This window comes from Vidua chalybeata, chromosome 13 (assembly GCF_026979565.1).
Source record: "Vidua chalybeata isolate OUT-0048 chromosome 13, bVidCha1 merged haplotype, whole genome shotgun sequence".
Lineage (NCBI taxonomy): Eukaryota > Metazoa > Chordata > Aves > Passeriformes > Viduidae > Vidua > Vidua chalybeata.
In genome coordinates, this window is record NC_071542.1 from 17,320,757 (window position 1) to 17,333,402 (window position 12,646).

A 12,646-nucleotide genomic window follows, 5' to 3' on the forward strand; every position below is an offset into this window, starting at 1 on the left:
TGATGGTGGAGTCTGAGCTTTGTAGTGATGTTAGCTATCCTGCTGGATTGGTTGTTGAAATACATTAATAAAATACTACTGATGTCCTTTTCATAATGTTGTATTGTTATTAGTTACTAAACATCTGTCTAGATCATCTTTGTGTCTAAAAATCCTTCATGATCTTTTAATCCTTTCTAATATTTACTCAAGCTATAATATTTTCACCTGGATATTTTAGCCCAGTTAAACTTATGCCCACAGATGCTAAACTTGTACATTGAACTTCAGCTTTTTTGAATTTAGACATAGAAAGCACTATGTGCCTCACTTTAATTGTGGTAATTTGTATTACCTCATTGTTGTTTTGACAAAACCTTAAGAATGTGAGGCAGCTGTTTTCTGAATTGTTCATGGATCATGCTTGCGTTTGCCTTTATCATGCAATCATTTTATTATAAATACTTTTTGTTTCTTTTCTTCTCTAGATTTAAACTTTCTGACTCCAATCTCACTACCCAAAAGCCTCTTGGAATTGCTGCACTGTCCCTTGGGACACTGCCACCGCTGCAGCCAGCCTATGTTTACCATTGTCTACCCAAAGCTCTTTCCCTTGAGGGAAACTCCAATGGCAGGATTGCATCAAGGGTAATTATACAGGAAATTACACTGGGGTTTCGTTTAGGAAGAAAAACACCTTATAGAACAAAGCATATTCTTAAGGATTTTTTTTTAAACTTAGCATTTCAGATCCAAAATCCTTAGCCTTTGATTGCATGTATATGTTGACAAATATTTTATTCATGAGTCAACCAAAATATTTCTGTTAGACTGTTAAAATGGTCTTCAGATATGCTTGTTTTAGCCTGGTGTAAGACAGGAAAGGGTTTGGATAGGATGGGATTGAGCTGTTTGTGGTAGTGCAGCACATGCCTGGCAGCTCTGTGCCCTGGGAAGGAAGTGCTACCTAACACCAGTAATTGCTCTGGTGGTCTCAACCCTGACTTCAGATTGCCACACCAAACAAAAAGTGCTGCAGGATCAAGATGGAAAAAAGCTCTAAGCTGGAGCTTAATTAAAATGTTCTGCAGTAAAATACTCTTGTTTTAATTTCCACACTAATTAACTTGATATATGCTGTGGAAGCATTCTGCATAGTAACATACATTTTGTAGCAATACATGTTTTTAATAATACTTCAGTTTTATGGTTGTAGCAGTTGTGAAAGTGTCTGCAGGATTCACAAGTCAAGTGCACAAGCCCACACCGACTTGCTGACCTACTGGACAGTACAGTCATAGAAGGGACTCAGAATGGGGATATGGTTCAGGGAATGTTGCCTTCATGTAGATAAAGATATAAAATGCCTTTAAGATGAGCCCTGATTGTTTTGCAGTGATTCTTTCCCTAATCCTTACTAGTCTGAGTGGATACTGCAGCCTTCCATGAGCCATAATATCAATGAATGCACTTTCTGCAACAGAAAAGCATCATCTGAGAAATTCCAACTTGTACTGTTTGAAAAGTAATAAAGGAGATTTAAAGCTTAAGTCACTTGGAGTTAAACAAACAAAGGTGATGTTGCAGATTCTTGTTAGAGAATTCAAGTCAAGCCATTAATTACAAAGCATATACCTAAAGGTGGTAGGCAGAAAAGAAAGGTGCTCTAAAAAGGAATGTTTTTGAGGTTACTTCTTGGTGTCTCTATAATGCAGGAACACCACTTAAGGCCAGTTCCTGGCCTGTGGAAATCCATTGTTTTGATAGTTGATTTGATCTTCCATAAAAACAAGAAACTGCTTTTCAATAGGAAGATCTTCAATAAAAGAGAAGAGACTAATGGGTGGTTCAGGTTGATGGTACCTGCTATACACAGCTGTATCACAGCTTGTTGTGCTGTGAGTTTGTAACATGAGAAGCATCTGATTTGTAAGCAATTCAGCTTTATGAAATGAAGCAACTTAGGTATGCCAAATCTGGGCAGCAGCCAGAGGGCTGCATAAATGCTATTTTGGAAAAGCCATCTTTCTTAGAAAGATCTGATTGCAGAGATTGCACACTTCAATTTGCCACTGTTACACTTCAGTCGTATGTCGAAATCCAGTGGATTTCATGTTGAGTGAAATAATTAACTTCCATATTACAGTCATAATATTCTTAGTCATGTTATAATCATGCTATAAAGAATCTCTTTCAAACATTCAACAGTATCATTTTCTAAGACAATGATGGAAAACTACTGGCTAGTCACTAAATCCATCTATTACCCTGAATAATTCAACAATGTGAGAGTTTGGACTACTTTGTAATTAATTGCTAAGCGTTTCTCATTGTAGAAGTTGCAGTTAGAAGATGATAGACATTATCAGCAGGCACTTTTAGGAATTATTAAAGTTAAGACTCCACAAAAACATACTTTAGAGCTGTTTTGGAAGAACTCTGTATTAACATTCTAAAATATAATAATTAAAAATACATATTTCTGCATGGTTTTCACTTGTTTCAAAAATAGTTATCATTCCTTCCCTTAGACAAGAATGTACTGTGTTCTGCAAAATGCCTTTAATGAATCCAGTCTTAAGTAGCTGACATTTGATGCAAATCCACAGAAAATGAGATCTAAACAGGGCAGCCCGTCATCCTTATCTCTGTAGTTTGTGCACTTGACGTGGTAAGATTATGTGGAATTGTGGAGGTGTGATAGCTGATTTAGAAAGATGTGAAGGACAGGGTTTCTGTTCTAAAGAGCTTAAAGTGACCATGAAAACACACAGGGTAGGGATCCTGGGCGTTTGAACAGCACTGATTAGCACATGCCACATCCATGCCAGTAACTCCTGCCTGGATTTCCGTATCACATTCTGTATCCTCTTAGAGGGAAGGAGAGTTACGTGTTGGACTGGATTTCTGTATCTGAAAAAGCACAGATGCCATGAGCACTGGGTAAAGTGTGATTTCTGGGTTAGTGAAAAACAGATCTGAGCATTTGTAAGGCACATATCTCAGTCCCTGCCAGGCTGGAGCAGGAGCAGGGTCACTGTGGGGCTCAGATCACACTTGCACAGTGCCATTCCTGCTGCACTGCGTGGCACGGTGTGACAGCACTGCCTGTCACTCATCCTTTTTGAAGATCTGCTTGTTCACTCTGCTAACCAGGGAGGACACTGGCCTTCAGTCATTTCATGCCTACAAGCAGTAATTTAAGAAACACACGAGCAGTGCTGAGGCTGCCCAGCTATTTTCCTGTCAGCTGCTAAACCTGCTGGCTGTGACACTCAGGCACACCCTGCTCAGAGAGAAAAACCACACACTGCTGCTCTAAACCCAGTGTATAAGAAACCAGGAAGGTTTTGAGAACCCCTGCAGTGTTTCTCTGCCTTGGTGTCAGGCACTCAGAGACAGCAAATGAACCTGTGCTTTTCTGGGCTGTGGAGATGGGCTAATCCCATATTTTACAAACCAGCACGTTGTCTGTGTGGAATGAAGCCAGGAGCTTTAATCTTTACTGACAACTGTTCCCCCCCCTCCCCTTTTTTTTTTTTTTTCTTTTTTTTTCTCCTAGGAGGACAACTGTTAGTTTTGTGGCATACTGCTGCTCCACCCAATGTCTGCAGACTTTTGACCTACTGAGTTGATAAACATTTCAACCTCCTCAGGAGTGCTGCCAGTGTAAAGCTGCATTTGACGCCGTGTCCCCGTGGTACTGGAATACCGTGTGTGCTTGTGCCAAAGCAGCAGAAGTGCCCAGTCAGGAACACTCTGAGGCACTTAAATCCTGCCCTATCAAATCTGGAGGAACTGCAGGAACTTTTCAGAAGTATAAATACTGAGCTTTTAAAAGTATTCATTTCTCTCTCCTCCAAGGCAGCACACAAACCAAACACATTCACAAGCTCTGACTTCAGGATTTCCAGTATTTTTCAAATGTGCCTGATTTCAGGTTGACCCATTGCATCATTTGAGGCAGTTGCATTCCTCTAACTGGAAAAAAAAAAGTTCAGTTATGGCAAACCAATTTTCACTTATTCATCCCTATCCTCTTCCTCTGTACAGCTGAAATCAGGTGCATTGCTGTAAGCCTGCTGAAACCTTTAATGGATCCCTCTGACTTTTCCATAGAATTCAGCCTTACTTTCTCATCTTAATGTTTACTGCAGTAGAGTTATCCCAGTTGTATATCAAGTCTTTGACAGTTCTCTGTGGTATTTAAATCCACGTGCTAAAAGCAGATCTTTCTTTCTAGTATCATTAAATACCACGGTTATTTGATGGGAGTAACTAGGATATGTCTGGAGACTGAAGATCCTGTTTCAGTGAAGGCTGGTACTGATGCCTACACTAAGGGCTCTTGCTCCAGCATGTTTGAGGGTGTGTTGTCTTTATTTTCATTGCTTTATTTTTAGAAATAGTTCTCCTTTTGTTCCATGGAATTCTTCAGGAAGAAGACGACTTTTAAGTATCAATTTCCCTTGGAAAAAAAATCCAACGAGTAATATGATAGTAAATCTTTATATTTATTGTATTTTTACAGTTGCAGGCTATAGATCTGCAAAGAGCTGGTCTTGATCTTTTTCTAGATTCAGCATTTGGCTGATTTTTTCAAGTGTGTCAGTGGATTGTGTGCCTTGGAGAAGGCTGGAAATCCAGGAGCAGGTGTGTACCTCCATGCACAGGTGTATTTGTACACATGGATACGGGCACAGAAAGGCTGGGACATTTGTTTTTATACATTAATGGCAGATTTGGTACAAATTGCCACTCACTATTGTATTTGTGGGAATCTTTTTTTGTTACATCTTCTTTATTTTAAATAAAGAACAAAGGATGGAAAAAAGGCCCAAAATGCCTACGTGACTAAACATTTTGATTTTATACTGAAACAGTTTATAGATTATCACTCCTTTTGATTTGTTTTTGAATATATAATTTTTTTAATGTAATTTGTTCTTTTTTTTTTTTATTTTCTATTTCTTAGGTATAAACCACTTGTTGATTTAGCACAGTGTGCTGCTCTGTGCAATAGGTAGTTACAAGCTGAAATAGATATGAATGAAACAGTTTGTTATAAAAATGGCAAGATAAAGAGACTTATTTGGTAGTGTATTAGCATATGTTGTGGTGAGGTGTGCATACTTTGAAGGCAGGAGGCATTAAAATGTTTTCCTGTTGCCAAAGAAGCATTTGTTCCCTCTGCAGGCTTCCTGGCATCTCTTCAATAAATAGAGTATCTTAAGAGCTTAAAAGAGTACCAAAAAGGCAGTTTTGAGGGTGGAATTTTTAGGTTGTGCATGTTACTTGTAAAAATCTTTCCTGGTTTTATTGGGTTGGTTTTAGAGAGTTGAATTAGCATTAAGAAATGTAGAAAATCATTCAGGAATGCAAGTATCATCTACTGCTTAAGAATTGTGAAACTTTCTAAAATAAATCCCATTTATTAAATCTGCTTTGCAGTAGGGGAAAGAGCCATGTCCAAGCAGCCTTGGTGCTTTTGGATTTCAGTCTGTGTCGTTTCCCAGGTTTGTTTCCATGTTGGAATCCCAGCAGGCCCAGCCACCCCACAGGGTTCACTGCTGAGGCAGCAAAATCCACCTTCAGCTTTATCCTTTTCCTTCAGTACCTCAGAGCTGAGGTGTAAATTGCCCATGTACAATTATATCTCTATCAGAAATGTGCAAGTGTAGGACAGAATCCACTTTTTTAAAAACAGATGGTAAAAGCTATGGTAGTGTTACAGATGTTAATTTTATACAATACTCTGATCAGGAATTTTTAGTATTGATTTTTACTGTGGCTTCCTCTGTCTTTGAAGGAGGTGTTTTCTTGAAAGTTTTTGTCCTCTTTTTATAACAAGTTGTGGACTTGAAATCACAGTTTACATCTGAATTCAGTCTGTAAATACTATTTTGGAGTTAAATCTGGCTGTGATCACCTAAAATACATTAATGTTTGTTTTATTAGAAGTCAAGAAGAGTGAAGCTTGATTTTATTATTATAACTTTTTTTTTTCTCTCCCCATAATCTAATTATTTCTTATTGAGTCTGCATCAGTCTCTTTATTGTCTCCAAGTGCACTTCAGAAGAAATTTAGCCTGTTCTATAAGCAGGATAAATCTTAACTAACACTTTAATAGATGATATTTCAAGAATGGAATGTTCAATAAATAAATGACTTAAACATGCAATTGAAGCTAAAATGTCATACCCTATTTTTATAAAACAAAGAAGGGGAAAGCCAAAATACAGACTGAGAATGCAACTTAAATTCATGTTTGATGTTTTGGGGTTTTTTTAATATGAACAGTATTTGTATTCATCTGTATCTTTGGGTGATATTCTTCTAGATTAAAATAACTCCATTCTCACTTGTCCAAATTTTTCTAAAGTTGTTCTGCTGTAAGAGTATTTCATAACCAGCAAGCATGAGAGCCAGCTATGCAAATTGCAGAGAGGGATTTTGTTGCTGATTGAACTGTGCATCACTGGTTTTTCAAGGTGCCACAGTGCTTGGACTTCTCTTTAGTTGGTTTATTTCTGGATAATTTTTGATTTCTTGGTCTGGTTTGTCAGGTTAGTTCACACCTAGGTAATTTTTTCTGTGTACTGCAAAACATCAGGTGCCAGATGTTGAAAAAAATGACAATTTAAAAAGGCTTTTTTTTTGTTAACAGTAGATCTTAATTCTTCACTTAGGGTGGAAGCAGGAAAATGTTTTTTTTTTCTCAAGGCATTACAAACAGAAAGGTGCAGGAGAGGGATTATATAAAATAAGTCTTTAACCCATTGATACTGCTATAAATTTTTTCTAAGTAAAGATTAACTCCAATTATAATTAGGGATCACAGGCATAACTTTTGTTTAAGTTGTGATAATAGGCACCCTATTCAAACCCTATACAGAGGTAGCTTTTTTTTCTGCCATGAAGGAAATGGAGGAATCTCTGGCTTTGTTTAAAAATCCTGTTGAGTGCTTTTGACATGGACACTGTTACATTCAGAGCACTGTTCCTGGGAACCTTCCTCATCATCTCTCAGAGGATCAGAAATGCCCTTTCCTGTGCAAAGAGCAAGCTCTGATATAAAGAAATGTGTATTTTTCTGTTTTGATGCTTCTCCTGGGCTCTTACCACGGTTCATTACAAACCTTCTATTTACTTGGTTGTGGTGAGGTTGAGATGTTGCTCTGAGCAGAGCGGTGCTGTTTATTGCCAAGTTGGCTTCAATTCCTGCAGATTGAATTCTGCTGAATCCCTTTTTCTGGCATTGAAGGGAGCACAGGACTGTTCTAACACCCGTGTGGGAGCAGCGTGTCAGGTTCTACTGACATCACAGCCCAGCTGAAGACTGGAGAGTGACAAACCTGTCACTAGAGGGGACAACTGGCTTTTGAAGGCCACTTTGGCCCCAGCAGAGTACCACTGATAACAAAAGAACTTTTGCCCTGATGTCAGTGGATGATGGGTCAAGTTTTAATTGATGAGAGGGAGGAATGTGTGTTACCATCTTTGTATTTCTTGCAAAAACTGGGACAACACCGGAATCCATGGCTGCTGCTCTGTCTGCAGCTGCGCTTCCATAATTCCAAGATGTAACTATCTTTGCCTCTTAACCTCCCTCTTAATAGTACTCATGTTGTTGCAAAATGTTAACTTGTGATGGAAGAGGCTGAATAAATTGAATCCAGAGTTTTTATTACTTTTTTGTATTACAGGCCTATTTTGTAGGAGACCGAAGGTCTGGTGGAAAGAAATGGCAATGTTCATGTGAAGTCTTCATTGCTTTTGCTTTTATGTGCCCTTTTTTGGATTATAACTTGAACTCTGTTTGCAACTGAGTTCATTCTGTGTCTGTGGAAAGCACATGTGCATTGCTTTCTTGCTCTGTATTAACCAAATGTCACTTAGTGTGAAGGTGAGTTTGCTAGATGGTTTATTTAAAGTTAGTGGTGCGAATTATTGTATGTGCTTGTTAATAAACTATATTTTTGGATAAAATTACCATTCATTAAAATTAACTAAATTCTTGCTCCTGGGACTATTAAGCTATGTCAGAATGTAGCATTTAATTTACATTTCAGTTCATTTGCATGGTAATTAGGTAATAAGTCTCTTTTCCCAAGGCTGAAGAGGTGGGGTGAAGACACTAAAAGCACTCCCAAGCCCAAAACACCACTTCAATTCATTTAATCCCTTTGTCTCAGACAATGTAGTTCATCAGATCTTGCATAATAGGAACAAAACCCATATGGAAACGTTACTTCAGACCCTTCCACGGATTGATCAAAAGGAAAATAAGTTTCTGTAGGGCTGTACTGCCACCCTGATAGTCCAGAGATGAGGCTGTGGTTCATAGATTCCTTACTAAGCAGCATTCAGCAGCTTTTTTTCCTCATTTAACAGATATCATGGTAACAAGGCTGCCAAAAATAAGTAGAAATTAAGCATCTGTTTTTCCAGTTGTTTCACTCCTTGCTATGCAGCATTTTGCTTCAGTCAAAGCTGCTGCTCTCCATGTTGTGATGAGTTCTTTGAGCTGGATGCTGTCTGGATTTCTGTGAGTGTGTTGGGTGAACACTCAGTATCCGTTCTCCATTGAGGCCTGTGGTGGCCAAGGTGACTCAGATCATTTGTAAACCTTGCAGGTTTAGGTGCTGTCCAGACTTCTCTGAAGCCTGTTTGGTAGATAGTTTACAAAGATTTGGCCTTTTTTGTATTTTGCAAGTGACAAGGTAACTTTTCCTGCCCTTGGCAATGGAGGTAACCTCTGTTTGCCTGGCAGCAGGAGGAGGATGTGAGTCCCTGAATAAATGGGAGAACAACCCTTAACCTATAACTTTTACCAACCACTGATGTGTCCCTTATGAATTAGAAAGAAAGAAATGGGAGAGCTTAACATGCTTTTCCTTTGCAATTAAAAGTACTTGGCATAAATGCAAGCTAAGTGGAAACTTCAGTGACTGAATAATGCTATTGTATGCAGGAAATGAGAGGAGCTGAGATCTCACTTGGAAAGGCACTGGATGTTTTGTGACTTCTAAGCCAAGATTTAGGGCTGTTCTATGTGGTGACATTTTGGGAACTTGAATGCCGAGTTGAACCCACTGCATCTGTGTCCCCCAACTTCAGCAACAATTTAATATTACATTAGAACCCTCTCTATCCTGCACTGAAGAACCCCACCAATATTCCCTCTAGCTGGCTCAGGACTATCAGATTCCTGTCTGCTGCTTCAGCAAGAAAGAAAGCAGGAGTTGACCATATGCTTTCTTTATCTTTCCACATTTTAAATAATAAACCCCTCACATCAGGCTCTTTCAGCACCAATTGTGCCCTTCAGACACCTCCTGCTCCCAGGCAAAGACCTTGACACATCTGTGAGAGATCTCCAGTCTCAAGAACGAAAGTGGTTCTGTTGTTGGAGGTGCTGAAGTGATTTGACTTTCTGATGATGCCTTCCAAGTGGCAATCAAGGGCTAATTTCTCAAGTACCCTGATGCTTTTTTGTATGTTCATGAGGAATGTAAATATTGACTGGCTCTTTCTGCCAGAGAAAGCTGCCACTCGTGGAGCCCTGTCCTGGTGCTAAATATGACTACAGCCACGTGATGAGGACTGGCCATGAAATCACAGAATGTGCTGAGCTGGGAGGGACCCGTTAGGATCATCCAAATCCTGGCCCTGTCACAGGACATGCCAAGGTGTTCTGCTGTCATTTGCTGTGAACCTCACAAAGTTATTGGGAGGGTTAGTTTTTTTTCTCAGGATCAGTTGAGAAAGCTTTCTTGTAATGAAAAATGCAATACTGTGTTTGCTTATTGATCAGCACTATGAATGTTCTCTAAGTGCACTATTGTAACAGCAAATCAAGCTATTTGATTAAGAAAGCAAAAAAAAAAAAGCATTGTTAAATCCCATTTTGGTGAACATAGGGTCCATTGGGAACACTAACATTTTGTTTAGGAATGAGAAAGAGCTCATAATTCATCACAAAATGCAGGTCTAAAGATGGTCTAAAGATGCTGATGACATTGCCTGGATCTCATGAAAAAATAAATTTAAGACGATGACCAGTGTTTCTTCCAGGGGTAAATATTAACTAATTGTATCAAATATGCCCTGTTTTGGTTTTGTTGTACTTTGAACTCCTAAAATTCTGCACTTGTAGCTATTATTTCAATCTTAGTAGGTTTCCTTTATACTACAGAGTTCTAACCATTGATTTTTATTGTTAAAGCAATTAGAAGAATCAAGTTGAATATTGTTGGGTCAGTTTGTGATAACTGTGATTGCTTTGCTGGCACTGAAGTTCGAAGCAGTCTGAGCATGGACTTGAATTTGGCTGCCTTTGATTTTGCTGTGTCTCTGTTGGCTCTCCAATTTCATTTTGCAAAAAGCTGAATCAATGGAGATGATACATGAAGAGAAGAATTACCAAGAAAAACAGCTTTAACTTTCTTCAGAAAGCCTGGCTTGGAATAGGGCTGTCAAGGTCTCCTATATGAATTCCAGGCAGATGCTCCTTTTAAAGTAGGATGGAAAACAGTGGGTTGTCCAGGCAGTAGAGAACCCCATGTCTAAAAGTAGCAAGATTAATTATTCTCTATATTCACACCTTACTGTTCTATATCTTTGTTTCTGTAAAAACTGAGTAACTGCCCAATAGGGAGTTTAGTTGTGTCTTACATCTTTGTAGAATTAAGATTGATTTTATACTTCTGACACGCTCATTACTCTTCACAGTGTAATGCCCCTTCAGTTTCTCTGCCTGTATAGTTGTAAATAATAGCCCTTGTTTCCTCCCTCAGTCCTCACTCCTGACCAGAAAATGTTTTTTCTGGTTGATAAACAGACCCTTGCTGTGGTCCTGTTATGACCAATATTAAAGCAGTTTGTTACCTGCACAGTGACACAGGTTTGTGCTCCATCAGAAACACCACCAAATCACATTTCTGGACAATTACTTGGATCACAAATACGTGTTCTGTTCTGGCTGCAGATGAACTGAGGGATATCTAACTTGAATTAATGAATTAATGTATATTAAATCAGTATATATAAATCAGGTTTTTAGATCTAGCAGTATCTAATCCTGGCTCTTAAGCCTCCATTATGAAACATGAAGGCTCAAATTTCTCCAGTAGCTCTGTCTAGACTGTAGCCAAACTTCTGTCTGATCCCTATAAAGATACTTTGGAGAAGGTTAGAATTGAAAACTTCTATTTAATTATCTCCTTTTTCCCTCCTCCCTCCAGGAGGCTCAGATGGTGCAGGAACTGATACCTACTAGCTAGAAATGTCTTTCCAGGTCAGTGTTGTGCCAGCTGCCCTCCCCGCCGCGCCGGTGTCGCGCTGGCTGCCAGCCCTGCCCAGCTCCTGCTCGCTGGCCCCGAGCTGCCAAGATGAAAAATATTGATTCCAGTCCATGTCATTGAAGTATTATCATGAGGTGTTCACAGACATGCTGGGACTGGTCTTTTACTCACAGGAACATTTATCCAGGGGGATCTGGTGTGTTATGTAGCAAGAAACTACAAGAGGCAGAATGAATTTACTGTTTTCACTTACAGTCAGTAGCCTGAGACCTTACTGTGGCTTTAGCTATTCTTGATTAATTTCATATGTGGATGCTCCTATTCCAGAATAAAAGTGCCTTGTTAAAAAAGAATTTAATTCCTTTAATTTCATTTGGGAATAAATATATCCATGCACCTGGTATTTAAATCTGAGAGAACTATTTCTTTATAAATTTACACCCTCTTCTGTTTTGGATCAGATCTTGTGTGTAGCTAAATCCTTGTATTTATTTAACAAGATCTGATTTATTGCTCAAAATTCTTTCTTTTGGGAAGTACCTGGTTGCAAAATAAAAATTCTGCTTGCAAGGATAAGTCTGGGTGGAGAGAGGGCAAATGAAAAATTGTGAAAACAACCGGTTTGGAGGCAGTGCATTGGAAAACATTGTTACATGTCAGGTCTTTTTCTGCTGTTTTATTCTGAAACATCTGGCTTTTGACACTTTTAAAAAACTATTTTGATGTTTTTCAAATTGAGAAATACAGCTTTGAAACATGGCATGGAATATTTATGTTTCCTGCCATGAAAATGTCTTTTATGTCTCCATCATCCTATTTTCTGGTGCAAACACAGCTGGCAAGAATGGTTTGGACTGACTTTGCTCCGCCTGGGTGTTAAGGTAAGAAGCTGCCCTCAGAAGTCACTGTCTGTCACAGCCCTCCTTGCTGGATGTGGTTTGAGTTCCATGGGCACATCCCAAGGTCTTGGCAGCCGCAGTTTGCTCCGTGTCCTGTGTGAAGCTGGTGAGGGAGGAACTGGTGAGGAGATGTTTTTCTCTCTGACAGTGTCCTTGGGCCTGCTGAGTAGTGGCACAGTGGTGATGGAGACACGTTCCCCTTGTCTGTGTCCCAGTGTGACATTCTGCTCTGGTGCAGGGCTTTACTTTAAAGCTCTCTGTGTTTTAGCTGCTTGGATCTGTCTCAGCTGCCAGAGGGGTCCTGCTGTCACGGGAAGGATGTGCCTGTCCACAGTGCAGCATGTGCACTTTGGATGCATAAGCACAGGGGAGAGCTTTCCTAAAGATGTATTACTAAGCTCTTTAAGATGTAATGCTTTCTCAAAGTTCAAACCAGTGTAAGGGAAGGTTTAAGCAGCTTA

General features: G+C 39.2%; 1 protein-coding gene across 6 annotated transcripts in view; it reads left to right on the forward strand.

Moving 5' to 3' along the window:
* The window catches only part of LRRC28 (leucine rich repeat containing 28), a 90,787-nt gene that overhangs the window by 43,707 nt on the left and 34,434 nt on the right, over window positions 1-12,646 (forward strand). For 2 of the 6 annotated variants that reach the window (XM_053954501.1, XM_053954499.1), the window contains 2 exons: window positions 468-627; window positions 3,542-7,999. The exons of the other annotated variants lie outside the window; for them this stretch is intronic. In XM_053954501.1, coding sequence (XP_053810476.1) covers window positions 468-627; window positions 3,542-3,614 — 233 coding nt within the window. In that variant the 3' untranslated portion in view covers window positions 3,615-7,999. Of the gene's footprint in view, window positions 1-467; window positions 628-3,541; window positions 8,000-12,646 lie in introns of those variants that run through there. 6 annotated transcript variants of the gene reach the window in all.